Source organism: Miniopterus schreibersii (assembly GCF_964146895.1).
Source record: "Miniopterus schreibersii genome assembly, chromosome: 5".
Lineage (NCBI taxonomy): Eukaryota > Metazoa > Chordata > Mammalia > Chiroptera > Miniopteridae > Miniopterus > Miniopterus schreibersii.
The window spans coordinates 8,088,491-8,114,951 of record NC_138106.1 but is presented as its reverse complement, the minus strand read 5'-3'; the positions used below and the strand labels follow the sequence as shown (position 1 = coordinate 8,114,951).

At 47.2% G+C, this 26,461-nt stretch overlaps 2 protein-coding genes and 1 long non-coding RNA gene across 5 annotated transcripts in view; 2 read left to right on the top strand and 1 right to left on the bottom strand.

Moving 5' to 3' along the window:
- Positions 1-1,551: 1,551 nt before the first annotated feature.
- On the bottom strand, positions 1,552-16,251 carry LOC308557344. 3 transcript variants are annotated; one of them, XR_013998816.1, is made up of 3 exons: positions 15,898-16,237; positions 15,007-15,139; positions 1,552-2,001 (listed from the first exon to the last, which is right to left on the bottom strand). It is a non-coding gene; the product is annotated as an uncharacterized lncRNA (long non-coding RNA). The 3 variants fall into 3 exon arrangements; XR_013998817.1 differs by lacking the exon at positions 15,007-15,139 and adding an exon at positions 4,848-4,945; XR_013998815.1 differs by lacking the exons at positions 1,552-2,001; positions 15,007-15,139 and adding an exon at positions 11,363-11,675 and having other exon boundaries at positions 15,898-16,251.
- On the top strand, positions 3,746-11,648 carry CBR3 (carbonyl reductase 3). The gene is made up of 3 exons (XM_081137733.1): positions 3,746-4,180; positions 5,641-5,748; positions 10,380-11,648. Exons 1-3 carry the CDS (start codon positions 3,892-3,894, stop codon positions 10,814-10,816), a joined length of 834 nt encoding a protein of 277 aa, XP_080993859.1. The 5' UTR covers positions 3,746-3,891; the 3' UTR covers positions 10,817-11,648.
- A 298-nt stretch (positions 16,252-16,549) lies between the features above and the next one.
- The window catches only part of DOP1B (DOP1 leucine zipper like protein B), a 72,767-nt gene continuing 62,855 nt past the window's right edge, over positions 16,550-26,461 (top strand). The window contains exons 1-2 of the mRNA XM_081137908.1: positions 16,550-16,690; positions 21,557-21,721. Coding sequence (XP_080994034.1) covers positions 21,584-21,721 — 138 coding nt within the window. The 5' untranslated portion in view covers positions 16,550-16,690; positions 21,557-21,583. The remainder of the gene's footprint in view (positions 16,691-21,556; positions 21,722-26,461) is intronic.

The window sequence follows — 26,461 nt, the reverse complement described above, 5'->3', positions numbered from 1 at the left end:
TCATTTCCTCACATGCAAAATAACTGAGCTGGACCAATACCTAAGATCCCTAGCAATAGTTCTACTTTTTTAAAAAAAGTCTATTTTGCCACCCATGTTCACTGCAGCTTTTTTCACAATAAGCAAGAAGTGGATGTAGCATGAGTGTCAGATGGTTGGATAAAGAAAACGTGGTACAGATACAGTGAAATATCACTGAGCTTAAAGCAGAAAAGTCTGTCATACACTACGGCATGGGTGAGGCTTGGGGACGTGACGCTAAGCGAGCTAAGCGAGCTAAGCGAGCCATCAAAAGACAAATGCTGAATGATTGCACTTACGTAACTTGTCTAAAGTGGTGAAATGCATAGAAACAAAGTAGCATGTGGTTACCAGGAGCTGGGAGGGGGTTGAAATGGGGGGCAGAGTTGTTGTTCAGAGGGCATAGTTTTGGTAAGATGGAAAGTTCTAGAGGTGTGATGCACAAATAATATGCATATAGTTATCGCTGCTATACTGTACATTTGCAAATGGTTAAGATGGTATATTTTGGTTGTGTTCCTCACCACAATAATAATTTAAAAAAGGGTAATAAAGGAAAGTAACCATCCCACACCTGCTTGCCCTGCCTCCTGCCTGAGCTTCTCAGGGATCTGTGAGGTCCCATCCTCAGCATGGAGGCCCACAGCATGCAGGAGAGGAATACGGGGGTGAGGCAGTGACACTCAGGGGTTTTGCAGGACCTGCCTTCTCTCTGCCACCTTCCGTGGCTCTCACCATGGTTCTGACCCTCAGCTACTTCACTGTTCACCCCTGGGAAGGGCAAGGGCTGAAGAACTGGGGCTAGAGAAAGGACAAGGGCAGTTATCAATTGCCTGTTCAGCTGTCAGTTGACTCAGGAACCTGACCTTAACCTTGCCTCCAGGAAGACAACGGGCCCCCTTCCCGCCTGGGCCTGCCTTGGGCAACCCATATGTGGAAGCTGACAGGAGTCAAGAGTGCTGCCTTCAAGGTGGGGCTGGAGACAGGTTCTCCCCATCTCTCACCTCTGCCTACATTGTCGCCTGCCTCTAACAAAGAAGTGGCAGAGTTGTGATAGTTACCCAGGAAGACTATGTACCGCTGTAAGCAAATCAATGCTCTGGCTTCATGTGACTGTCTCCTTTCCCTGGAGAGCATAACACAGCAAACCTTTCTGCCATGTTCCATTTGCCAGGGCTGCTCTAAGCACTTTCAGAACATTAACTCATTTAATCCGTACTGCAATCACAAGAGCTAGGCACCATAATTATTCCCACTTGACGAATGAGCAAACTGAGGCACTGAGAGAGTGAGACTATGCCCAAAACCACACGGCCCGGAAGCAGCAAAGCAGAGCAGCTCCATGGGGCAGGGAGCTTTTCCCTGTCTGTTCACTCCTAAGCATGCCTGGAGCCTGAGGTGCTCGAACAGTCCCTGGACGACATGATGAATGAATGCTGTGGACATCCAGTCCCCCGGATGACAACAGGCCTTTTGAACAAGACTTTGAACATACCATGTTGCTGGTGAATGCTTAGGTTGTTACCCTAAACAATTAGGAAACACAAGGGATAGTAGTCTCATGGAGTAAAGGCAAAGCCAGTTTAAAAAGAATCACAGCTATTAAAAACCACCAGAACCCAAACTTCTCTGAAGAGGCACCACAGCTGCTTAGCTGCAGGGAGTGCGGGTCAGGCACAGATGCTGGCTCTTCACTCCTGCTCTCAATTCACACAGATCCGCCACCCAGGTCAGGTTTTTCATGAGACAAATGGTGTCAGGTGGCTTTCCCCCTTTTATTTCATTCCTCCTCAGCCTTGGAAATATATCCAAGTTTTTCCCCCAAACCAGTATTTTTCTCAAAGCCTTGTTCACGACTGACTCAAATCCTTTGCTGGATGCTGTACTGAGTGCAGGTGAACAGTGTCTTCCCTCAGTCCTGGGGGAGTCCTCCGCGAGGTGGGAATCCTTCGTGTTGACTGTATTAGCTTCTGATTGCAGCTGTAACAAATTATCACAGACATAGTAGATTAAGGTAACACAAAATCGATCATGTTCTGAAGGTCGAAGTTCTAAGTCTGGAAAGACGTTAGCAGAGCTGCATTCCTTCTGGGAGCTCGAGGGGAGGAACCATTTCCTGGCTTTTTCCAGCTTCCAGAGGCACCTGCCTTTCTGGGTCTCCTGCCTCCACCTCCAAAGCCAGCAGTATAGCATCTTCAAATCTCTCTCTCTGACTCTGAACTTCCTGCTTTCCCTCTAACAGGGACCTGTGACCACACCAAGATAATCCAGGGCCATCTCCCCATCTCAAGATTCTCAATTTGATCACATCTGCAAAGTCCCTTTTGCCATGTAAAGTAACATTCGCAGGTTCTGGGCTGCGGGTTTGAACATCTGGGTAGCGGGGGTCATTATTCTACCACAAGAACCCCTGCCTTTTCCAAACCCTTTCTCCTCTTTTCTCTTTTGAAACCCCAACTCTTTAGAAGACTGTCGCTTTTAACCAATTAAGCCTCCCGTTACTATAACACAATGACTCCCAGCCTTTGTTGCACATTGGAATCACCAGGAGAGTTTTTAAAACCCCAGCTGAGTCATGATGAGGTGTGGCAGGTGTGGCTCAGTTGGTTGGAAGGTCACCGGTACACTGGAAGGTCTCGGGTTTGATTCTCTGTCAGGGCACATACCTAGGTTGTGGGTTCCACCCCCACCCACCCATGGTCCAGGAGAGTGTGGGAGGCAACTGGTCGATGTTTCTCTCTCTCTCCCTCTTTCTTCCTCCCTCTCTAAAATAAAAAATAAAAAAATAAAAATTCCCAGTGCTCAGAAAAAATATTGGTTGAGCCACGACAGGGGACTGCACACAGCAGGTGTGCACCTTCCTGCCCTCACCTGTTGACTTGATGGAAAAGATGGAGTCCAAGTGACAGGGGCACAGGCAGCTCAGCCAGCTCTGCTACGAGTCTTGTTGAATTCAAAACTCTCCAATAATCTGCACGTCACCGTGACTCGCCCTCGGATCAAACACTCAGATTACACTAAAGGAGGTGGGTGGGGGAGACCTAATTGCCTGTCCACAGCTTGACACACCTGTGGGAGTTCCTTTTCAGTTGAACTTTGTGGGTACACAGATTTCACTGGGAGAAAAAAAAATTATGTCACCTTGAACAAACCTAAAATGCAGGCACTTATGTAAGGATCAAATAAAAACATTCCAATAAAGGCTTGGCACAGGTAAGAGCTTCATAAACTTCCCCTCCCACTTGGGGACGCACAGGAATCGCACAGAAGATGCACCCTGCGCGAACCTGTAATTCCTCTCACAGGACCTTTTTGCTTTAATTCTCTCTGCAGTTTCTCTTAAGCAAGCAATGGGACCTATGTCCTCAGAAGCAGTTACCCTGTCTAAAAGTTCATTGCATTTTAAGGAAAAAGCAAACATTCTCATTTTACAGGGGATGATGGGCGCACACCCAAGAAAATCACTCAGCACTTGGTTTTCTGTTTGGAGTTCTCCGAAAATAGTTTCTTCTGTCCAACTGAGGTGAATCTCTAGACTCTGTCGGCCCCTCACGGTCCGGCTCTGCCTGGGAGGCTGACAATCGCCACGGGCTGGCCACAGCTTGGCCCCCAGGAGGCTCTAAGAGGACGCGGCGCGGGGAGGGGGCGGACCCGGGAATGGGGCGTTTCGAAAGCTTCGGGAACAGGAGGCCCCTCCTTGGAGGGAGGGACCGAGGCCCGGGCCTCGTTCTTCAAAGTCGCAGCACTGAATCCCAGAACTCAGTTCTCCGCGGCGTCTCGGACTGTGGCTGGGTCTCCGAAGCCGGGGCCCCACGTCGCCTCCGGCCCCATCCGCTCTCCGCACGTACCCCGCGCGCCCCCGACCCAGCCATGTCGTCCTGCAGCCGCGTGGCGCTAGTGACCGGAGCCAACAAGGGCATCGGCTTCGCCATCGCGCGGGAGCTGTGCCGGCAGTTCTCCGGGGACGTGGTGCTCACCGCGCGGGACGCGGCGCGGGGCCAGGCGGCCGTGCAGCAGCTGCAGGCGGAGGGCCTGAGCCCGCGCTTCCACCAGCTGGACATCGACGACCTGCAGAGCATCCGCGCCCTGCGCGACTTCCTGCGCAAGGAGTACGGGGGGCTCAACGTGCTGGTCAACAACGCGGGCATCGCCTTTAAGTGTAGGTGCGGGACTGGGAGGTCCCTGGGCGCCCGGGGAGGTGGGACAGCGAGCGCGGGCGCCCCCACCCGTCCACTTGAGCGGTCGGGAGAGGCTGCGTGCGCCCCTCGGGATCTCTGCTCTCGCCTCCTATGGCGGGTTCTCGCTTCCCAGAGTTTCGGGAGCGGTGCGCTCAGCTCCAAGCTGGCGGGGGTGCCGGGCACAGCGCGCCCCGCCCGCCGGCCCGTGCGGGCCTGTGCGCAGCCGGGGGCCCTCGCCGGACTGTCAGCCGCTGCGATTTGCGAGGAAACCGCCTCCTGGGAGGGGGCCACGCCCTGCTTTGCACATCTGCTTTCTAATACACACACACACACACAAATTTTTTTTTCTCTGCGATGGGTCTCCAAGCTCACTTTGGGCTTTCGCTTTCTTGAAAGGGCGCATTCACAGAGGCCAGGACGAATCTGCCCTGGACAGGAAATGAATCTGAGACACGATTAGCGCGCATTTGCACACTAGTGGATTCGAGACTTCCATGGAGAGCTTTGATAGGCTCTGGCTTAAAGGAAGCGAGCCCGTTCCCTCCCCCAGGGAACTTGTGTTTGTTATCAAACATACCAGGGTGGTTTTAAGTAGCATTTTTTATACTGGGGGGGGGGGGGGAGCAGGGGATCAAGGCAGTTACTTACTCTATGGCTCGATTAAGAAAGTTATTGAGCTGCCAAATGCTGCGGGTAGAAAGAAACAACAGGCCAGCCTCGCTTACAGCCTAGTGGAGAAGGGAAACCTAGAGGCAGAACCGAGTAAAACGAACTATTGTGAAGCGCGAGTCTCCATCCCCTTGGCCCTGGGTGCTCACCATTGCTGTGCACCCGCACCTGCAACTCAGCCTGCGGGCTTGCGGGGGGCGCAGGCGGGCGGCTGACACCCCCTGCAGCCAGTGGCTGGGGGACTGGTGGATAAATAACCGGCTTTCTGAACTGCACGTGGGGAGCACTCCCTGCGCTGGAAGCCTCGTCCCTCAATGTGGGGGCGGTGGACGGCAGCACCTGCAACCCCGGGGCTCGCTGCAGGCACAGAACTTAAGGCCTTGCCCCACACCTGCTGAACCAGAATCTGCATTTTAACCGAATCGCCAGGCGCCCCCTCCGCCCGTCCCAGGCTGAGAAGCGGTGGTCAAAGCCAGGCTCGCAGGCAGGCCGGGAGCTGCGGCGTCACCGGGAACTCCTTAGAAGTGCAAACACGGGCGCCCCACCCCAGCCTTCTCCGTCCACACTCGGGGGTGGGGCCCAGAAAGCTGTGTTTTAACAGGCCTTGCAGGTGATTCAGGCACAGGGTTGAAGTTTGAGAACCACTGGCCTAGTTGTTTAAAAATTGTTGTAAAGTTAGCTTTTTTGCCCTTGAATTAGAGAGAAGATCCACTTTTTCTGATGAATTTCAGGGAGAAATGCCTGACTTTGTCTTTGTTTCCTTTTTTGAAAGTTAATGATCCAACGCCCTTTGACATTCAAGCTGAGAGAACACTGAAGACAAACTTTTTTGCCACGAGAAACGTCTGCAACGAATTACTGCCGATAATAAAACCTCATGGTGAGTCCAGCGTGTGGCTTGTCAAGTAGTTGCATCCCTCAGCAAGGAGTGAGCCACCGGGCAATGCTTCCCAAAGGAATCCCTCCCCCCCCCCCCCGGGGTGCTGTCTCTCTGTAGGGGAAAATAATAGAAAACAGCATCATTTTCTGACAGTACTGTGTCTGGCTCCTCACCCAAACATTTTAGCTTTAGCTTTTTTTTTTTTAACCCTCACCAGAGGATAATTTTTCCATTGCTTTTCAGAGAGTGGGAGAAAAAGAAAGAGAGAGAGAGAGAAACATCAGTGTGACAGAGACACACTGATTGGTTGTCTCCCTCACACACCCCGACCAGGGCCGGGGATGGAGCCTGCAACCCAGGTATGTGCCCTTGGCAGGAATTGAACCCAGGAGCCTTCAGTCCGAGGGCTGACACTCTAACCACTGAGCAAAACCAGCCAGGGCTTATTCTTAGCTTTAGCTTTAAAAGGTATGTATGACACATGGCAATGCTCCCATGTCATGAACTCAACCCTAGGACAATAAGGTGTTGCAAGTCTCAAAAGTCCTCTTGCCTTTTTGCAACCTCAGTGAGCCCTCCTCCAACCCCACAAGGTGATGGGGCCACACCCAGCTCATCTGGGGGCCTTGGGGGGAGTATCTGTCCTAGCATTATATGACTTGACCTGTATTCCTTTCTTCTTGTGCCAAACTTTGTCTAGCTGATTCAGAACACCCACAAGAAAATGTCCTTTATTAGGAAATATCTTGTCCACTCTCCAAAGTATTCAATAAATAACTTTAATTACTTTTTCCACCGGTATTTGTTGAGTGCCTACCATAACCCAGTCATTACTCTGGGCGCTGGGTATACAAATGGGCCAGGACAGTCATGCCCTTGGATCACAGAGTCTAGTGGGAGAGACTGTCACTAACAAAGAATCATAAGTTTCAATTACAACTGTGCTGAGTGCGGGGGATGGGGAGAAGGCTTGCTTCCCTGAGGATTTTGTTTCCCCAGAGGTCAACTGTGATTCTAAGAAAAAAGAATTCTGTGGTTTTTATTAGAAATGTGTTTGTTTAAATTTAATGTTCTGAATAAAGATGATCTCCAGTGCAAAATTCTTAAAATCTAAAGAGTTGCCCGGTGAGAGTTGTATTCCTGCCCTCCCCTACCCCAACTTGTCCAACTCTTGTCTCCAGCCTCCACAGGTAATTCTCTTTATTGGTTTCTTAGTGGGGTGGGATCATGGAAAATCCACACGTAGAGCTGCAGGAAGCCTTGGGTCCAGGTTCATGGAGTTGGTGAGTGCCCAGGGCCAAGGGGATGGAGTTTTAAATGCAAATATAAGCAAATCTAAATGCACATTTTTAACTTCCTTTTTTACACAAAAGGGGACATTAAGTATAAAGTTTGCCACTTTGTTTTCTTCATTTACTCTATCTGGGACTCTTTCCAGATCAGGACAAAGCTTTCTTATCATTTTTTTACTGCTGCGTAGGATTTCATTGTACGGGTGTCTCTTACCAAGTACCTGGAAGTCTTCTCCCTATGGATTTGAGAATCATGGCATTTGAAAGCTGCAAGGTACTGGAGAAACCTTGCATTCCTACACCTTCACCCTCAGAGAGGAAAATTGAGGCCCAGAGGAGTGAACACAGCCAGGTGGTAATAGAGCTGGAAATAGTATCCAGGTTTCCTGACTACACCCTTCAATCAAATCAAGATAATTAGTTCTAGTGAAGTAAGGATTATAGAGCCAAATGATGGCAAACCAAGCCACTCTGAAAGAGAAAAGAAGGCTTTAGGGAGGGTGGGGCTCAGGGATCAACACAGAACAGGTGAATCACCGTCTTTAATTCATTCTGTAGCAGTATTTCCCAGAGCAGAATCTCTGCTTTCTGTGACTTCAATAAACCTTATTTTTACCTGGAGGGCAAAATGCTGACTCTTATTGCCTCTTGATTTGTAGGTAATTGCTTTCTCCTTGATTTAAAAGCCACTCTCTATTTAGATTTATAATACCACTTTAAAGAAAGTTATTTCATCTTGCTTATTTGTTCCAGATTGAGTAAATAGGTTAAGCAAGTGTCAAGCCACTAGGGGGAGCAGTTTGTCCACTCTTTTCTAAAAAGGGGTGGGTGGGATTTCTGGACCAGTAAGGCCACCTGGACCTCAGCAGAGAGGGTGGGGTGGTATGGGTGCAGCCCTTTTCAGGGCTGACTGGACCAATCTGGGTGTTGAGACTGTCACCTCTTGGCCTCTCCCAGAGGTGTGCCCTCAGATCTGCCCTGGCTGGTTTGGCTCAGTTGGTTGGAGCGTCATCCTGTGCACTGAAGGGTCACAGGTTCGATCACCATAGGGGTGCTTGCAGGAGGCAACCAATTCATGTTTCTCTCTCTCACTGATGTTTCTCTCTCTCACTCCCTCTCTCTCTTGAAACAAACAAAAACAAACAAACAAACGTATCCTCAGGTGAGGGTTTAAAGAGGACACTTCTCCCTCTTAGGAGGTTTATTTACTTCCATTGGAGGCATAGAGTAGCTCCAGTAATTTGTTTTTCTTTTCTATCTTCCTTTCTTATATATATTTATATATTAAACATGTTTTTATTTCAGGGAGAGAGAGATAGAGAAAAACATTGACCACATGCACCCCGACTGGGACTGAACCCGAAACCTGGGCATGTGCCCTAACAGGAAATCTAACCGGCAACCTTTCGGTGCTTGGGACGATGCTCCACCCAACTGAGCCACACAGGCCAGGGCTCTTTCTTTCTCTTTTAGATTTAATTCCCTGTAGCAGCCAAGTGATTGAGAACAAAACTGTTGGAGAACGTAATGAAGAACACAACATCTCCAAGTACTCCTGGCCAAAACATTGAAGTGGACCTAATCTTGAGAAAATCAGGCCAATCCAAATTGGGGAAAATACAACAAAATAATGGCCTGGAGTCTTCAAAAAGGTCAACTTCTCTAGATTATAGTGGACTAAAGTGATATGGCAACTAAATGCAATTTATGACCTCACATTGGGTCCTGGATGAAGACAAAACTTATAAAGGAAGATTACTGAGACAATTGGGGACATTTGAGTTGGACTAGCCTTTAGATCAGCGATTTTCAACTTTTTTCATCTCATGGCACACATAAACTACTAAAATTCTGCAGCACACCAAAAAAACATTTTTTGCAGATCTGACAAAAAATAGGTATACTTTTTATTGATTCACACAAAAAATTGATAGTTACCTACCCTTTTTGCTCCAAAGTGACTTTTTAAAAAATCAGGTGCCTATACTTGTATATAAGGATTTCCGATACCAGGAATTAAGCAATCAGATGCAAACTTATTATGTGATGTGACCAATAAGATGAAACTCTATTATATGACCTATGTATTTATAGTTCAAGACAGGGTATTCATACCAGATGGCTATGGTTGTGTTGGCTGCTATCATTTCAGTTTATTTGACAATCTAAGGGAAAAGAGGTCAGTGCCCCTGACTAAATAGTCAGGTATTGCATGCTTTAAAAATTTTGGGGACAGACTGGTTGGAAATTGCTGTTTTAGACGATAGCATTATGCCATGATAAATGTCTTGAGTGTGGCAAAATGTTAACAATTGGTAAGCTTAGGTGAAGTGTATATAAGTGTTTATTGACCTGTTCTTTCAACTTCTCTATCGTTTTCAAATAAGATTTAAAATTGGAAAGGACATTATATTACCAGAGAGAGAGAGATAGAGGTAATGAAGGAAGGAAAGAAAGAAAATACTAAAGAGTCTTAGATACCTGGGGATCAGTGGGTCCTCTTGTTCAGAGTGAGGGGACCTACATAGCGGGTTGTGTATCTGTGGTGAATGCCACTCAGAAAAGGAAATAAAATCCAGTTATCCTATTGGATGCAAAGGGTGTGGATTCAGAATAATATGGAAGAATCCCCCCCAAATTGGTGTTTTTCGATATTGGATGAAATGTGTAAATTCACACGTGTACTGGATTTTGGATTTCCACCAACACTTCAAATTGTTTTATAGTTTTGGCCTGCATATTTGTATTTATGAACAGAACTGTGTCTTTAGTAGCTGTGAATTATTGTTCATATGAATATTAACTCAATTATATTTAATTATTAACGATCAACGATCACTTAAAGTGTAAGGAAAATCAAAACCAGCATGGAGAATCAACGCACTCCATGTGTGAAAGTATCCATCATTAAGGAGGGACAAGGGTCATTCCCAAGGCCTGGCTTGACCTTAGGAAATTGTGCAAAGAAACAGAGAGCTTTAATCCTCAGGGTGAGGGCTGTCCCTAGGAAAGCAAGCTTAGAAGCACCTGGAGTGTGTGTGGGGAAGGAGGGGGTGCTTTATAAACTACCTGGTGATTCTACTCCAGATCTCACCTAATGGGGAATCACTGCTCTTTAGTCCTATTACTGATGGTAAGGTGTTCTTCCCGTTAAGCCAACAGGGGACCAAAAAAAAAAAAAAAAAAAAAAAAAGCTAAACCCCACGGGTGCCTTCTAGAGTCATGTGTTTTAATCAGCAATTAAATCTGCACCATGATTCAATCCTAGTTATCATTGGCATAGTCAACCAACGATCGTTTATGTGACATGCCTTCATATTTCCTATTATTCTGTTTCAGGCAGAGTGGTGAATATCAGTAGCCTCCAGGGTTCCAAAGCTCTTGAAAACTGCAGCCAAGATTTGCAGGAGATGTTTCGCTCTGAGACACTCAGAGAGGAGGACCTGGTGGACCTCATGAAAAAGTTCGTGGAAGATGCAAAGAATGAAGTGCATGAGAAGGAAGGCTGGCCCAACTCAGCCTACGGGGTGTCTAAGTTGGGAGTCACGGTCTTATCAAGAATCCTTGCCCGGCGTTTGGATGAGAAGAGAAAGGCAGACAGGATTCTGCTAAATGCGTGCTGCCCTGGGTGGGTGAAGACAGACATGGCTGGGGATTATGGCTCCAGGACTGTGGAGGAGGGGGCTGAGACTCCTGTCTACCTGGCCCTCCTGCCTCCAGATGCCACCGAGCCTCATGGCCAGCTGATCCGTGACAAAGTGGTCCAAAGCTGGTGAATGCTTTCTTTGGTGCTTAATGCTTAATAAATATTTGTGGGATGAGTGAATGAATTGGTGTTGTACTCTGATGTGTTTCTGTCCTTCAGGAGTGTCATTTAGGATCTCCCAGTGAGAAGGTGTCTAGTTCTAGAATTGAGCTGAGTGATTTTGTCACACCCAAACTTGAGCCTGAGAGGAAGAACCTGGTCCTGTGGCCGTCAAATGTTAGAGGGCAACAGAATCACCTGGAGGGCATGTTAAAACATTGCCCAGACCTGGGGCCCAAGGATGTGCATTTCTCACAAGTTCCCAGGGGCTGCTGGTGCTGAAATGGGACTTTGAGGACCACTGGTCATGCGTGAGGTCTCAGGACTATGGGAGTTTTTCCAGCTGCCCTCTGCTGTTTCTAGGCTGTCGACTCTGGAGGGATGATGACTTAGCCTGTTTCCTTAGCTCTGCACCCTTGCCTTGTATCCCATTGTTTTATTATATTTGAGTACATTTTAACTGATTCTTATACTTATGAAGTAGTATATGTACCTTGAAGGACTCGAGATGAATGTCTTTTGGGGGGGGGGAGTGATTTCTTCCATAAAGGGTTTTTCTTTTAGGCTTTGCATTCTGTGTTCTTCCCAGATTGTTTGCAAGGTTGCCCTGCCACTTCTTTCATCCTGTTCATGAGTCCAGACTATCTCTCCTCCAACATACGCAGATGTCTTCTCCTTAACCTGTTTCTGCTCCTCTCTGGTCTATAGCTGGGGTGATTCTTCAGATGCCTCCCTGGGCCTCTTCTGTAGTCTGACAACAGGCAACTCCACATGTACTGCTTTCAAATGGGATTGGTTTTGCAACCAGCCTCCCAGGTTCTGGTTATACCCTGTGGAGACCAAAGGATCTTGCTAAAGAGAATATACTTGCGAAGAAAGTTTGCAAAAGAGGCAAGACCTCAGGGAATGACTAGCCAGACAACACCACAAACACAACAGGTGCACAATGGACAATATACAAAGGGAAGAAAGCCCACACTTCCCAAGTTTATGATGGGCTGTTCACAGTGGGGAACAGCAACACTGTCACTTGATGATGACCAAAAAGGTCACATCTCCTTACAACAGCATTGTAGGAAAAAGGGATAGTGCTGCTTTCCATTTGGGAATCCGTAAAGTATGAAAATGCTCAAGGTTTCATTTATTTGGGGGATTAGGACTACACAGGTGACCCTGTTATTTCTTGACTATCACAGGGTACAAGGTGTTTATTTTTCCTGCCTCTCCAACTTACAATGGCAGCATAGCAAAATGCCCATTTAGCTCTCTCAACCCTCGCCTCACTTTTTCACCCACACTCAGAGGAAAGTCTGAATCCCACCCAGCTTGAATTTTACTTCCTTCAGCCATCTCTAAATCCACCATGCTGTTATGTTCATCTCAGACCATAGCTCCTGAGACATTTTAATGACTTCTTGTGTAGCTCTAAAAACATTTTATTGGCTTTTGATAAATTTCCTGAATTCCTTTTACATTCTGGTATTCCTCCACAGCTGGCCTCGAGTCCAGCCAATGATGGGCAATAGCACAGGGACTGAGGAGCACTTTCGGGTCGGCCTGATGGAATCACAGACAGGAAGTACACAAGCCAATCCCTTTTATTTCCGTTCCTCTTTTTTGTCTCTACCCAAATCACATATTGACGTTTCTGAATCAGCATGTAGTCCACCTAGAAGACTTATAAATTGCTGATCAGAATGGTGTTTCTCATTTTTATGAGAAAGTCACAGGGGGCCCTTATTGGATGGTCCACCCAGGACCCTCTTCCCAAGAATTACCTCCTGTCCCCCTTCTCCTTCTTCTCCAAGTTTACAGCTGCAGTAGCCCCAAGGTGACTTTGCCCTGCTAGCCTCAGGTGATTACTCTGGCTCTAGGACCAACTGCTGTGGAACAGGAAAAGCTCAGAGCTGTTCCTGTGAGTGGCCCCACCCAGCCCCATGTTGACCAAGAAGCAGTGGGAGCCAGGCATTGCCAGAAAAGGAGGCAATGGATTCTCATACGAAGCAGTTACGGAGTGTCCCAGAGATAGCCCCCTCCCCACAGTGGCATTCCTACTCTGGCCTCAGACCACTTGAGATACCTGGTTCTAAGATATGTTCCAAGATCCTCTGTATCCTTAAAATAAATTTTCCTTTTTCTTAAGCTAGTTTGAACTGGGTTCTTGTTCTTGCAACCAAAAGTAGTCTAATAAAAATGCCTGAAAATGTTTCATGGTATGTGGCAGTGAAAAAATTATTAGGTTTGGAATCAGAAGGGAAAAAGAAGAAAAAAAATCATGAATTGAGAACCCATGGCATACTGAGACTTTCCCGACACTGTTTTACATAATTTTCACAACAGTCCTTTGAGGTAGGTGTTAATGTCACTTTTCAAATGATGAAGGCTTGGAGAGGTTGATTAACTTGCCATGATCACACAGCTAAGAGCCTAGAGCCAGGATTGTCTCCAGGACTGTCTTAGAGCAGAGTTCCCTGGCTTTTCTTGGAACCTAGCACTTGTCACATCCAGTTTCACAATTATGAGTTTAGAGATAATGGACAACTCCCTTCATGTAAAAATTAAGGGAAGTGCCACAATGAATGTAAGTTATTTGTAAGCCATTTGGTTATTAGATCCCCAAGTTAGCCTCTATGTGAACTTTTCCATAAAGTAGATAAATGAAATATGGTTTAAAATGGCATATTTTCAATGAGTTATTTCATGTGTTTTTTAGGTGCCAGGTGGAGCCAGGGATCTTGTCCACATCAGCTTCTCTGTGTTACTTTTCTAGGTTGTTGCATGTGTGGTGAACCCACACACAGTATCAGCCTTAGACCTGGCCTTTGGCTTCTCCCTCACCTGCAATGAGGATTATGACAGACCAAGCAGCTGAAGAGTGATGGAGTGTGGAGATGAAACCAGTGATAATGACTATCCTGACAAAGGTTTAGCTATTTCTGCAAGTCAACCACAAGTGGGCACAGCATCAAATACAAAACTATGCAGGACTTCTATCTAGATGGGTGGAGTAGAATCCAGTTTATAGAAGTAACAGGCTTAAAAGGTCACCAACCCTGCATACAGAAATACAGAATTTTATCTGGCCAATCTCTTTAATAGGTAGGCCAGCCTGAGCCAGAGAATGTAGTCACCTGCTTTCTCTATGATCACATAAGAATTAAAGTTCTGATTTAAATTAAATCTGAAATGCTCTGGTTAGTTTGAGTATTATTATGCAAGGAACCTGCTCTATTTATGTCTTAAACAGATGAGCATAGCTAAGTAGACTTTTAAATGTGACAAGACAATTTGACCCAAAAAACAGATTTCTTGTAGGAATTAACTTTCAAATCTTAAGGCTGTACATTTATTGTCAATCTGGTTATAAATGGAGCTATTATTTTAAGGATTTAAATTACAGTTGACTCTTGAACAACATGGGAACTAAGGGTACCAATCACCTACACCGTTGAAAATCCAAGTGTAACTACTACTTGAGTTTATCAAAGTTAATTTAAATTAACTTCCCACACACCTGGAGTTCTTTGGCAATAGGTGACATAAATACAAAGCATGTATATTATTTTATATAAATGTATTAGAACATCCCTAGTCAGTTTTGCTCAGTGGCTAGAGCGCTGGCCTGAGTACTGAAGGGTCCTGAGTTCGATTCCAGCCAGAGGCACATACCTCAGTTGCAGGCTCCAGCCCCAGCCCTGGTCAGGGGGTATGTGGGAGGCAATCAATCTATGTGTCTCTCTCACATCGATGTGAGAGGCAATCAATCTATACGTCTTTCTCGCTCTCCCTTCCACTACCTCTGGAAAGCGATGGAAAAAATATCCTCAGGTGAGGATTGAAAAAATAACAATAATAAAAAAATTAATCACTTTAAAAAATATATATATATTAAATCTTTTTAAAAAATATATATCTTTATTGATTTCAGAGAGAGGAAAGGAGAGGGAGAGCGAGAGAGAGAAACATCAATGATGAGAGAGTCATTGATCGGCTGCCTCCTGCACGCCCCCGACTGGGGATCGAGCCAGCAACCCGGGCATGTGCCCTGACTGGGAATGGAACCCCGATCACCTGGATCCTAGGTCGAGGCTCAACTGCTGGGCCACACCTGGCCGGGCAAAAAAATATTTTTTAAATAAATGTATTAGAACAAAGTTGTACCTGGTGGTTTTGGCACTAATAGACTAGTTCTCTCTCTTCTTTCAATGGTGAGTATAAGCAGTTCTTTCATCTAATTAGTTCAATGCAGTGTGGAGTGTGGCCAGGATTTGAAAATTTTCACCGTTTGCCAACTCTGTTTATGTAAAAACAAAATTTATCATATATTCATTAGGAAATCTATTTTCATGAAATTAATTTTTTTCTTGCTAAATGCTCAATCCTTTAGTTCTCCTCTGCCTCTGCTTTAAGACCATTCCCCAAACTGACCATTAGAGGATTTTCATCAGGGGCGCTGTGGTATATGCAAGATGGAGATGGAGAGGGCTAGGCCGGAGATCCAGCACCCCCAACTATTAAGGTATTCTTGGCGATTTGGGAGAGGTTGTAGATCCCCTTGGGAATCTGAGACAAACTAAATACCCTTTCTCCAGAAACATACATATACTCAAAATGTTCTATACAATTTATAGTGTTCATGGTCCTCCCCTCCCCAAATTCTTTCATGACTGCCTTACCTTCAGGAGCCCCAGACTAGATCTGAAAATTCCCAAGGGACCTTAAGGGGTTAAATGGGTAGCGGCCTCTAGAGAAATCACCACCTCAATCAACAGGTGGCACTGCTTCGGTTGGCAGGGAGCCCCGGCTGGTGCAACCCGGGCGCTCAGGTGAGCTCCGCCCGACTCCCATCCTGCAGGGTGCCTCTCGCCCCGCAGCTGTCAGACCAGGCTGGGTGGGTCCCCACTGGCCAGGTCCCAAGGCTCGGGAGAATGCCAGGCAGGGGGTACGGTTTATCCGAAAGTAGTAATGCTCTTTAGAGCTGACGAGAGGCCCCCCTTCTAAGCCACAGTGCACTTAACGAACGAAGCTCACTTCAGGAATTAATTTCCTCACCTCCTCCGATGCCAAGGGTCGGGAAGGTGCGGCCTGTGGGGACGAGGCACCTCAACCGGAGTCCGCGAGCCTCCTGCGGGCCGCCTCCTCCCGGGGGTTGGTGACGGGGAGGATGGGGTGAGCCAGGCGCCCTGGGTCGCACCTTTCCTGAATCCCAAGGTTCTCCCGCCCGTTACTCCAAAGCTCCTCCTCAGGCGGGCTGAGCCAGTGACCGATGTCCCCTTTCTCTGGTGTGTCAGGGGCGCGTCAGGTGAGAGGCGGAGGCACCCTGCCTCCCTGTGAGCCTTTCGGAGACAGTCCCAGGGCAAGGGCGCGAGCAGGCAGCATCCGGAGAGCGACGCCCAGCGCCCGCCCGGAAGCTGAGAGAGGGGGCGAGTCTCGCAAGCCGAGGTTCCGCCTCCTGATTCGTCCCCTGGTCAAGGGCCCGCCTCCCGACCCCGCCCCAAGCGTCAGGATACGCCCGCGGTCCGGCCCCACGCACAGAGGCTCCTCCCTCGACTCAGACCTCGATCAGAGGGCCTCTTTCTTAAGCCGCGGCCCAGCGCACTGAGGGCTCGCCCTCGTTCCCGCCCAACGAACCGAGGGTCCGCCTACCTGCCCCGCCCCCTGGATCCCTCCCTTAGCCCCGCCCCCGCCCCCGCGCGCCGAAGGTCCGCCTCCGGGTCCCGCTCCTTCCCCCGCAGCCAAGGCTGCACTTGCTCCGTCGCGTCGCTTCCTCCGCGGTGCCCCAGCCCGGCCGGCTTCTCTACGCCGCCCGTGGGCGCGTCCCCGAGAAAGGCCGCCGCCGCTGTGGGTAAGTCGGGCCTGCGCCCTCGGCCGCCCAGTGGAGCCAGGGGAGCCGGGGCGTCTTCCGCGGGCCCGCGAGCGGCGAGGCGGCGCGGGCGTCCTCCCCCGGCGGCGCAGCGTTCAGGCGGCGCCGTGGGAACGGCTCCGGAGCGTAGGTGGTTCCCGGAGCAGGACCCGGGCCCCCCACTGCTGCAGTGCGGACAGGGCTCCAGCGAGGCCGTGCGTGCGTGCGTCCGGCACGGGACCCCCGAGGGGCCGCCCCGGAGGCTAGGCGGGGTCACCTCCCTGTTCCCGCGGCTCCGGGCGGCGCGGGAAGTGCGGCCACGCCCTTGCCGGCCCGGCGCGGTTTCTCGCGCGACAGGTGGAGGTCAGGTGGGTCACTGCCCATCAGCCGCTCACCTCGGCCTGCTGACTGCGGAGACGCTGGGCTTTTGTTGGCTGTGCGGTCCTAGTCGGGGAGGAGGGCTAGGGACCAAGACCTTTATAAAACGAGGGCTTTTCCGTTCGGGGAAGATCCCGCAGCCTCCCAGACTATCCCAGGAGAAGGGATCCGAGCCGCAGTGCGCGCTCCCTGCCCGCCAGGCCCCTGCGTCTTGCAGGATTGCCCGTTTAGCAGCTCATAGTGCAGCTGCTTATGGCGACTGTATCCGCAGGTGTTTCCCTAACCTGGAACAGTTGTGCTACACTTAGGAAAACCTTTGTAGTATTTTTTTTTTTTTTTAAGGAGATGGAGGCCCTCCTCCCACCCCCGCCTGCACCCATTAGTGTCTTTAAATTTTCCACAATTTAATTATCACTCCGAAAGACCAAATTAAAAAAAAATGTACCCTAGAGTTGACTAAACCAATTAACCAATTGCTGATAAGTGTTTCTGTGCTGTAGACTAAGGGTCATTATCTGTTGAGTGTTCTTGCTCACGGGAGAGTGGCTGTCATTTTTCAATGTTTTCATCTAATTTGGAAATGTTCCTTCATGTAAACATCTTTACAATGAGCTTCTTTTGGATCTGGCAGCATATTTTTGAGTTAAATTTGTGTGTGTGTATGTTTAAGAAATTAAGAATGTATAAGGTGAGAGATTTTCTGCTGACATTTTAGATTTTCAGGCAGATACATCTGATCAGATAATTCTTGTTTAGGTGACAACTCTTTTGTTAGTAGGCTGTAGAACTATCAGTTTTACTGAGCTATCTAGTCTGGCACAGAAAAGTTATTCTGGATAGATTGCAAGATCATTCTCAAAAGAGCTACTTTAAGGGCTGAACTCTTCATTTTACCTGTAGCATAATGCAGTGATGGCTCTGTGGCTTTGTGCTGACCTGAGCTGGAATCCTGATGCTACCAGTTGCTTACTGTATGACCCGGGCAATTTTCTGGAGGGCCTGATTCCCAATATCTTTATCTGGAAGCTGATGGTACTCATTTCACAGGACTCTTGTGTGTTGCCTGAGGTAAATGCATGCATAAATGATGGATTTACCAAGCCCACGTTAATAGCATGGTATTGAGTGCCCCATATTTTGAAATAAAGGAGCTTGCCTGAATGACTATTTCCAAACTTCTCAACTGTGCTGTTAGTTACACTGACTAGTACTTTCTTCATATCGACAGTCATAATAATGAATTGCTCCAGTTACCTGCTCTTGCGTGGCCAACACCCTCCTTGCCATGAGCAGTGATGCCCCTTTGTGACCCACCTCCTAAACACACACCTTATGGTTGACAAGGCTCTCTTCCTGCTAAGTAGCCGCCTATAATTGTGGACTTTGAGGACTCCTCTGTTGGTAGTTGGGCTTCCTCTGTCCTTTCCTCTTGCCAGCGTCACTTTGTTACTTCAGCCCACCCTTTGTCACTGTGTGTGCCACGTTAAATTGAAATTATATATTTAGGTATTTCCTCTTTCATTAGACTGAACTGTGAGAGTGGACCCCTTTTTCTTGTTTCCTTCCCCAGTTCTTAGACACTTAATATAGTGAACAGACTATGCATGGAGATTGCAGTGGTTCAGAGATGCTGGATTTAAGACCTGTAAATTACCTGGGAAAAAAAGTTAAGGACTACTTGGATGTACTGACTTGTTACTTGGCAAAATAAACAAACTACCACCTCTGGTTACTATCCTTAATATTTTCAAAGTAGGAAGGCTATTTCAGAAAAAGGGGCAACCCTTCCCAAGAATGAGTAGGCAGTCCTGTTGTGTGGGTGCCTATGCATAATAGAGTATATTTTTGCAGAGAGGTCCAGCATGTGCAAAGGCTTTGTGGTACATTGACTCAGTCTTAGGACAAGCAGAGTGCCTTGAAGAGAGAGGTAGGTGGAGCCTTGTAGGCCACAGGGAGAGGTTTGGGTTTATTGTAAGCTTAATGGGAAGAGTTTAAACATGGTGGGGATGTGTTTTAACTCATATGAAGAAGATTCTTGGAGCGCTGTGTGAAAGTACATTGGAAAGGGGCAAGAGTGAAGGGGAAGCATTAGGACGGTCTGCAGCCTTGCAGGGGAAAGGTGCCACGCACAGAGGTGCAGTAAAGGTGGAGAGTAAGTCCACAGGTCCTTTGGGAGAAGAGCCAACTGGACTTGGGTTGAGTGTGGCAGGTGAAGAGAAGGATGAGTCCACAGTGATGTCAGAGATTCCGTGGGTGGTGGAAGGGAGGACTGGAGAAGGAGCATGCTGAGCAGATGGAATCAGGAATATAGGGTTTTGCCCTGGCCAGTGTGGCTCAATGGTTAGAGAGTCGGCCCACTCACCAAAGGTTTGATTTCTGGCCAAGAGCATGAACCTGGGTTGCGGGTTCAATCCCCAGTCCTGGTTGGGGGGCATGCTGGAGGCAGCCAGTCAATGTATCTCTATCTCTCTTCACATCCATGTTTTTTCCTCTCTTCCTCCCTCCCTCCCTTCCTTCCCTCTTTCCCCTGTTTCTAAAAATCAATGGGAAAATATCCTTGGATGATGATTAACTAAAAAAAAAAAGTATAGTGTTTTTTTAAAAACAGCTTTATTGAGGTAGAGTTTACAGACCATAACATTCATTCGAGTATACAATTCAGTGATTTTTAGTAAATTTGCAGAGTTGTGCAACCATCGTCATAATCCAATTTTAGCACTTCCCATTTCCCTAAAAAGATCCCTTGTGCCTATTTGCAGTTACTCCCTTTCCTACTCCCTGCCCTCGGGAACCACTAATCTACTTGCTGACTCTCTTGATTCAGCTATTCTGGGCATTTAATAGGAATGGAATCGTATGTGGCGTTTTGTGACTGGCTTCTTCCAGTAAGCATGCATTTTCCAGGTTCATCCTTCCTGCAGTCTGTGCCAGGACTATGTTCCTTCTCATTGCAGATTAGGAGATGTGCTCCTTCACTGTGGCCAGTAAATGAATATGGCTAGGCCACATTTTGCTGAGGGACACTTGAGAGTCTAGTTTGGGATGCACTAAGTTTGGGACACCTGTGCTACATCCAGGTAGAGGGGTCCGGTAGACATTTGCATGAATCTGGACATCAGAGGGGAAGGTTTGGGCGGTTGTTATAAACCCATGGGACATTAGCATGAGGATCATATTTGCAAGTTATAGGAATGGGGAGATCACCGAGGATAAAGAGAGAAAGAGCACCTTAGGCTTGGTGCCAGGAATACCAGCATTTCCATATCTTGTCGCATATTTTTCAGAGTTCTAATTTGTTTGAATGGACTGACGGGTTGACCTTCAGATTTTTTTTGGTAGGAAATATTTTTATTTCTTACATATTTATTTCTTACATATCGAGGATTCTGGATATGTAAGCCTGCAGAACAGACAAATAAATACACAAATCTGCTCACCCTCTGGGGTTGGACCTGGGTGCTGGATACTAGAGGGAGGGTGTCCTTTAGTACCTAGGAGCCTTTGAAGTCATAAATATAGACTACTTCATAGATCAGCAATAAATACTATCAAGTTTTTTAAAAGAAGGAATAAAAACTATGACATAAGCATGCATGTGTGTTGTGTACATTACAACTTATAAAGGATGGGTGTTTTCACAAAGTCAAGTCAGTGCGGCACTCTCTTGTTCTTTGTTTCCTTTTGTGACGTTGGGGATAAAAATAAAGGGAAGTGGTTGCTGTTGGAGTTGGGATTAGACAGACTACATCTTGAGTTCTGTGGATAGCTGCAGGGGTTCATATATAATGAATGCGTCTGGCCACAGGAAAAGATCAGAGAGTCCTTCAAAGAATATACAGGGGCAAGAATAAATCGATGGTTGCTTGGGCCCTGGTGTAACCGCTATACATCCAGACTCTACGGCCTGGCCTACAGCTGTAAGGGCAGCACCTGGTGGGGGCCTGGTGGTGACTGGAGCTTAGTAACTGAACAGGCTGTCAGATGGTACACTCTTACATCCTCAAGCGTTTTAACTTTCTCCCCCCAGACTAGATATTTCTTTGAGAATATAGTATTTCCAATCCTCTATTCTAGTCTAGTTGTAGAGGGTTGGACTGCCAAATAGATTGTTTCATTAGGTTTTATAAACGCCCTACAATGGGAGAGGCCACCTGCATTCAGAATTACCCTTTGGCAACAATATGTAATTAGCCAATTTGTGAGTTTCGCTCCTAGAATTAATTTTGTCAGTGAAGTAGAACACTGGCGTTTTTGCTTCTGCCCCGTCCTTTCATCTGGCTCAGAATCCAGAAGGGCCGGAACTGTTTATCTTTTATCTACCGTGGTGCCTGGCCCAGAAGCCTTGCTCAATATTTGAATTGGATCGCCCGCCCCGTGAGTTTGTGCACGGGAGTGTTTGCGGACGGACACCTGTTGTCTGTAGCTCTGGGCTGGGAACGACTTGTGGCCTTGAATAGCTGCCTCATCTGTTAATTTTTGATTCACTTTTAGATATTTTCTCTGCTGCGAGAATGTAAGATGGGTCCAGAAGAGCGGGAACTATTAAATGACTACCGATACAGAAGTTACTCCTCAGTGATCGAAAAGGCTTTAAGAAATTTTGAGTCTTCCAGTGAATGGGCGGATCTTATCTCTTCACTGGGCAAGCTCAACAAGGTATGTGGGCTGCTGAGTTGGGATCGCAGGGAGGCGGGGACACAGCCGTCCTTTAACTTTTTTAAGGGATTGTCTTATTATTACACTACTGTTAATCTATCATTGTACATACCTCCTTCCAGCTGTTTTTTCCTGAGCATAGAATTATAGTGTGGACTTGGAATAGCTGAACAGTCTTTTTCTCAACAATGAAATTGTCCAGTCATTTATTCAAAGATGAATTTTTTATGTGCTGCTTAGGATTTATATGGCTTTTTCTTCTTTGGTTTACTTTTCTGACAATTTTTCTGCTGATTGGTAACTCTTGGAAGAATGAAGGGTGAAATAAATACTGAAATCTGCCCAGAAATTGTGTGTGTGTTTGGCCAAGGAAAGGGGTTAGATCCAGGAAGACCAAAACTTGTTATATGCGGGCTTGGCCTTGTGCTCTGTAGATGGGACTATTGTATCTTTTCATGCTGCCCAGGAGGATGACACAGTAGTGGCCAAGCACTCAGATGACCACTGGGACTGTAGGTAGAAGATGCCAGCTCGAAGAGGCCGCGCTGCCTCGGTGGTTGTCGGGCCAGGACTCCTGGCTGGGATACCTGACTTTGGAGCCCAGTGCTGTGTGGGAATTGGGGGTTACCCAACCCTACTCTGCAGCTCTCCAGTCCCCAGGTCACAGACCCCAGAGACTCTTACAAACCTCACTAAAGAGAAAGAATTTCTCCATCTACCTCTTCAAGGACTAGGGCGGGGAGTGAGGAATGCCAGCAGGCTGACCATGGGGCAGTGCCTGGGCAGAGCCCGGCCCCGGCTGCCAGAAAGCAGCTCTCTGCACTCACAGGGCTGTCAGGCACGGCGCATAGGAAGTGATTACAGGTAATGGCTGGGAAACTATGGTGTCCTGCAAAGTGTATTTACAACCTCTGGACTGCATGGCTGGCTGCTGGCTGGGATGGACAGATGTCAGAAAAGAGCAAGTAAGAGCCTGGGAGTTGGGTTTTAGAGTCTAACTCAGGAATTCTCAGGCTGAGACAACTCACTGTCTTGCCTGAAGGTGACTTCCTCTGTCAGGGGAAAGGGAGAAGCTCTGGAGTAGAATTTGGGCGTATTCAGCTCTTCTAGATGTTTCGCTGTTTTAGATCTTGACTCTCATGGAATCTAAAAATAGCATACTTATTTTTGGAGGGCATGTATTCATTATTTTTATGTTGAGGTAAAATTCACCTAACATAAAATTTACCACTTTTAACCATTTTAGAGTGTACCACTAAAGGGATTTTAGTACATTCACAATGTTGTGAATCACCACTGTCAAGTTCCAGAACACTTTCACCATCCCAAAAGGAAATCCTTCCCAACCCCCCCGCCCCAGCCCTTGGCAGCCACTGGTCTACTTTCTGTGTCTATGGACATGTCATATAAATGGAATCATACAATAGGTGGCCTTTGGTGCCTGGCTTCTTTCATTTAGCATGTATTTAGGGTTTATCCACGTTGTAAGAGTATCAGTACTATATTCCTTTTTATGGCTAAAGAGTATACCATTGTAAGGATAGACCTACCACATTTCCTTTATCCGTTCCTCCATGATGATCTCTGGGTTTCCACCCTTGGGCTGTTTAGTACTGCCCTGGACATTTGTGTACAAATTTTTTTTGAATACCTGTCTTCACTTCTTTTGAGCATATACTTAAGAGTGGAATTTAAATGCAGGCTATCAAATACAGTTGTGACCCTTCTTTAAGGAGCTTTTAAAGCATTGGCCATTCATTCATTTGTTCATTCAGTGGGTATTTGAGCGCCTACAGTATGCCAGTACTGTCCCAGGTATCAAGGTACAGCAGAGAACAGAGGGGAAGCTGGATGATAAAATATGTGGATCTTAGATAGGTGAGTATTGTGGGAATAGTAAAGAAGGGAAGGGACAGTAGGTGTTGGGGGGATGGCATGATATTAAATGGGTTAGTCAGGGAAGGCCTTGCCGAGAAGGTGCCATTTGAACAAGTTCAGAGATTGTGGTGTGTCTGAGGCCGGTGAGGTAACGAAGTAAGCAAGGGATGGGGAGAGCGTAGCAGTTGAGCCCACAGAGGCAAGGGGTGGGGAGGGCTCCTGATCTTGTAGGTCCTTTAAAACTGGAGTCCAACAGTGGCCACCGAGTCAGCAGGGAGCCCTGGGGGGAGCAAGCAGAGGGGTCTGGCCTGACTTCCCTTCTAGTATGTAGAACCATTTCCAGCTGCTCCAAGGGGGTAGAAAATCAAGGGGTCAGGGAGGCAGAAACAGGGCCACCAATCGGGCTGTTGCTGTGGGGCAAGGTTTGGGTTCTGAATGTACTTCGAAGGTATAGCTAACAGGAATGCTTGTGGACGAGACCTGGAATATAAGAAAAAGGAGCCAAGTACTGCTGCCGGGTTTTCTTCCAGGTGTTTAGCTGAGAAGACGCGAGGCTGTGATGGGGAGACTGGGGGGTGCTGGCTCCATGGGTGGGCACGGAAACTGGGTCACTTTGAGACAAGTTAGTGTGAGGTATCTGATAGGTGTGTGTAGGCAGCTGGATATGAATTGTATTGGATAAAAGTTTAAAACAAAACTTTTTGTTATAGTTGGTATCCAATTCTATGGAATCCCACTGCTGTGTCCTCTTTGCTCAAGCTTCCCTTTCCGCTGCTATGATTAGGCAGTGGGTGAGAGCAGCCTCCTTGAAACGTTTGCAAGATATCAGTGGGGTGGGGGTGACACTGTCTGTCACTCCCAGCCCTGTCTGTGACAGGGCACATTCATAGAGAGCATACTGTGTGCTAAGGACCTGACATGCATTACTCTGTAATACTTACAGCCTATCAGACTAAGCAACTTGTGCAGGGGCATAGCCAGCGTCTGGCAGAGGGAGGGCTCAAACCCTGGCTGCTTGGCTCCAAAGCCCAGCTCTTGAGGTTTTTTCATGTCAGGGTCTTTGGCTCACATAGGGGACAGGGTATACCTCTTTGCTGTAGGGGGCACTGTCTTCATTATCCAAATGAGGTAGCTGCAGTTATTAGCCACATTTTACTATGAAGGTTAACTTGCCCAGTGTCATATGGCTGTGATTTTTATGAGTGGAATTGTATCCTCAAAAGAAAAAAAATATATTGAAGTCCTAACCCCCAGCACCTCAGAATGTGGCCTCATTTGGAGATTGGGTCTTTACAGAGCTAATCAAGTTAAAACGGAGTTTGTTCAGGGTGAGTCCTGATCCAATATGATTGGTGTCCTTATAAAAAGGGGAAATTTGGACTCAGACATGCATATGGGGAAGACACCATGTGAGGATGATGGCAGAGACTGGGGTGATGCAATTATAAACCAAGGAACCAAAGATTGTCAGCTGACCACTAGAAATGAGAGGCGCCACCTGGAGCAGATGCTCCTTCACAGCCTCAGGAGGAACGAGCCCTGCCGGCACTGTGACCTTGGACTTCTGGCCTCCAGAATGTGAGGGTCCATTTCTGTTGTCATGCTTGTGTGTGGTGCTTTGTTACATCAGGCCTAGCAAACTGATACAGTGATAGAACCAAGATATGAACACCTGGGTGCTGGGGCTACAGCACTGAACACGGAGTTCCTGCTCTCGAGCATAAGGCTTTGGTGGCAGGAGAAAGACAACAAATAAAATGATGTTGGGTGCTGAATGCTAAGAGGAAAAATAAACCAGGGAAGGACGGAGGATAGGGTGCTAGTTTAGACAGAGATGGCTCTCTGATAACGTGACATTTGAGATTTGAGCAGAGGCCTGGATGCTGTGAGTGAGCTGGCAGGGAGGCCATCTGGGGCATGGGCCTGTGTCCAAGGTACAGTAAGGGGAGGGTGTGGCTGGGCGGGAGAGGTGACAGGAGATGAAGGAGGAGAGATAGCCAGGACAGATCACAGGTTTTGTTCTGGGAGGGAGGGAAGCCATGAAACTTCCTGGAAGGTTTTGAGCAAGGTGACTGCTGCCTTAGCTGTTAGGAGAACCCATCTGGCTGATGCATGGGGAGTGAGCCTGAGCCTGGGAGCTTGCTTCAGCACCCAGATCAGAGCTACTGAACATGGGGGGTTTGAGAAAGCGCTGGAGGGAGCAAGCCTCCATCAGTGTTAGGGCTTACCTCTGCATTCAAGGATACCTTGTATTAGTTGAGGTGAAGAAGGAACTCTCTTAAGGCTTCAGTGATGGTTAGATTTCTTGGACTTAGGCATGTACACAAAAATTCAGTGAGTAAATTAGTGATGAATTAGTAAAATATCTTTATAATTCAAATAGAAACAACAGTATAGTCAACAAAGGTTAAGTCAAGATGCTTTCTAACTAAAGTAGATGATTGCAGGTTATCAAACATAAACCATGGACTCAACAGAAGGCTTACCTTAACAGATGAGAACACTAAGCCCCCAAAAGTCTTGTTTGTCAGATTGTATACAGGTTCCAATTGTATCATTTTTAGAACTTGCTAGACTTTCAGTGTCATTGTTAGGATTTTTCTGTATTAGAGAAAAGTTTACCTTTTATAGTTTTTAGGCATATCCACGTGAATAGGGTAATATTTGCTTAACTGTGTATGTGAGACTTCAAGCCATCACCTTCTACTGAGTATTTTTAGATCAATTTTAATCAAGTGTACTTTGAGCCCTTATGAAACCAACCACTGTACCATGCCTGGATTACAACTTTGATTATGGAAATGAAGGATAGTACAATTGAATAAAGTTTCAGCTTCTAAAGTCATTGCTTAATTACAGACA

Coding starts and splice junctions, on each gene's coding strand:
- CBR3 (XM_081137733.1), top strand. CDS start 3,892: ATGTCGTCCTGCAGCCGCGTGGCGCTAGTGACCGGAGCCAACAAGGGC. Junction 4,181..5,640: donor CGCGGGCATCGCCTTTAAGT/GTAGGTGCGGGA, acceptor CTTTTTTGAAAG/TTAATGATCCAACGCCCTTT. Junction 5,749..10,379: donor GCCGATAATAAAACCTCATG/GTGAGTCCAGCG, acceptor ATTCTGTTTCAG/GCAGAGTGGTGAATATCAGT.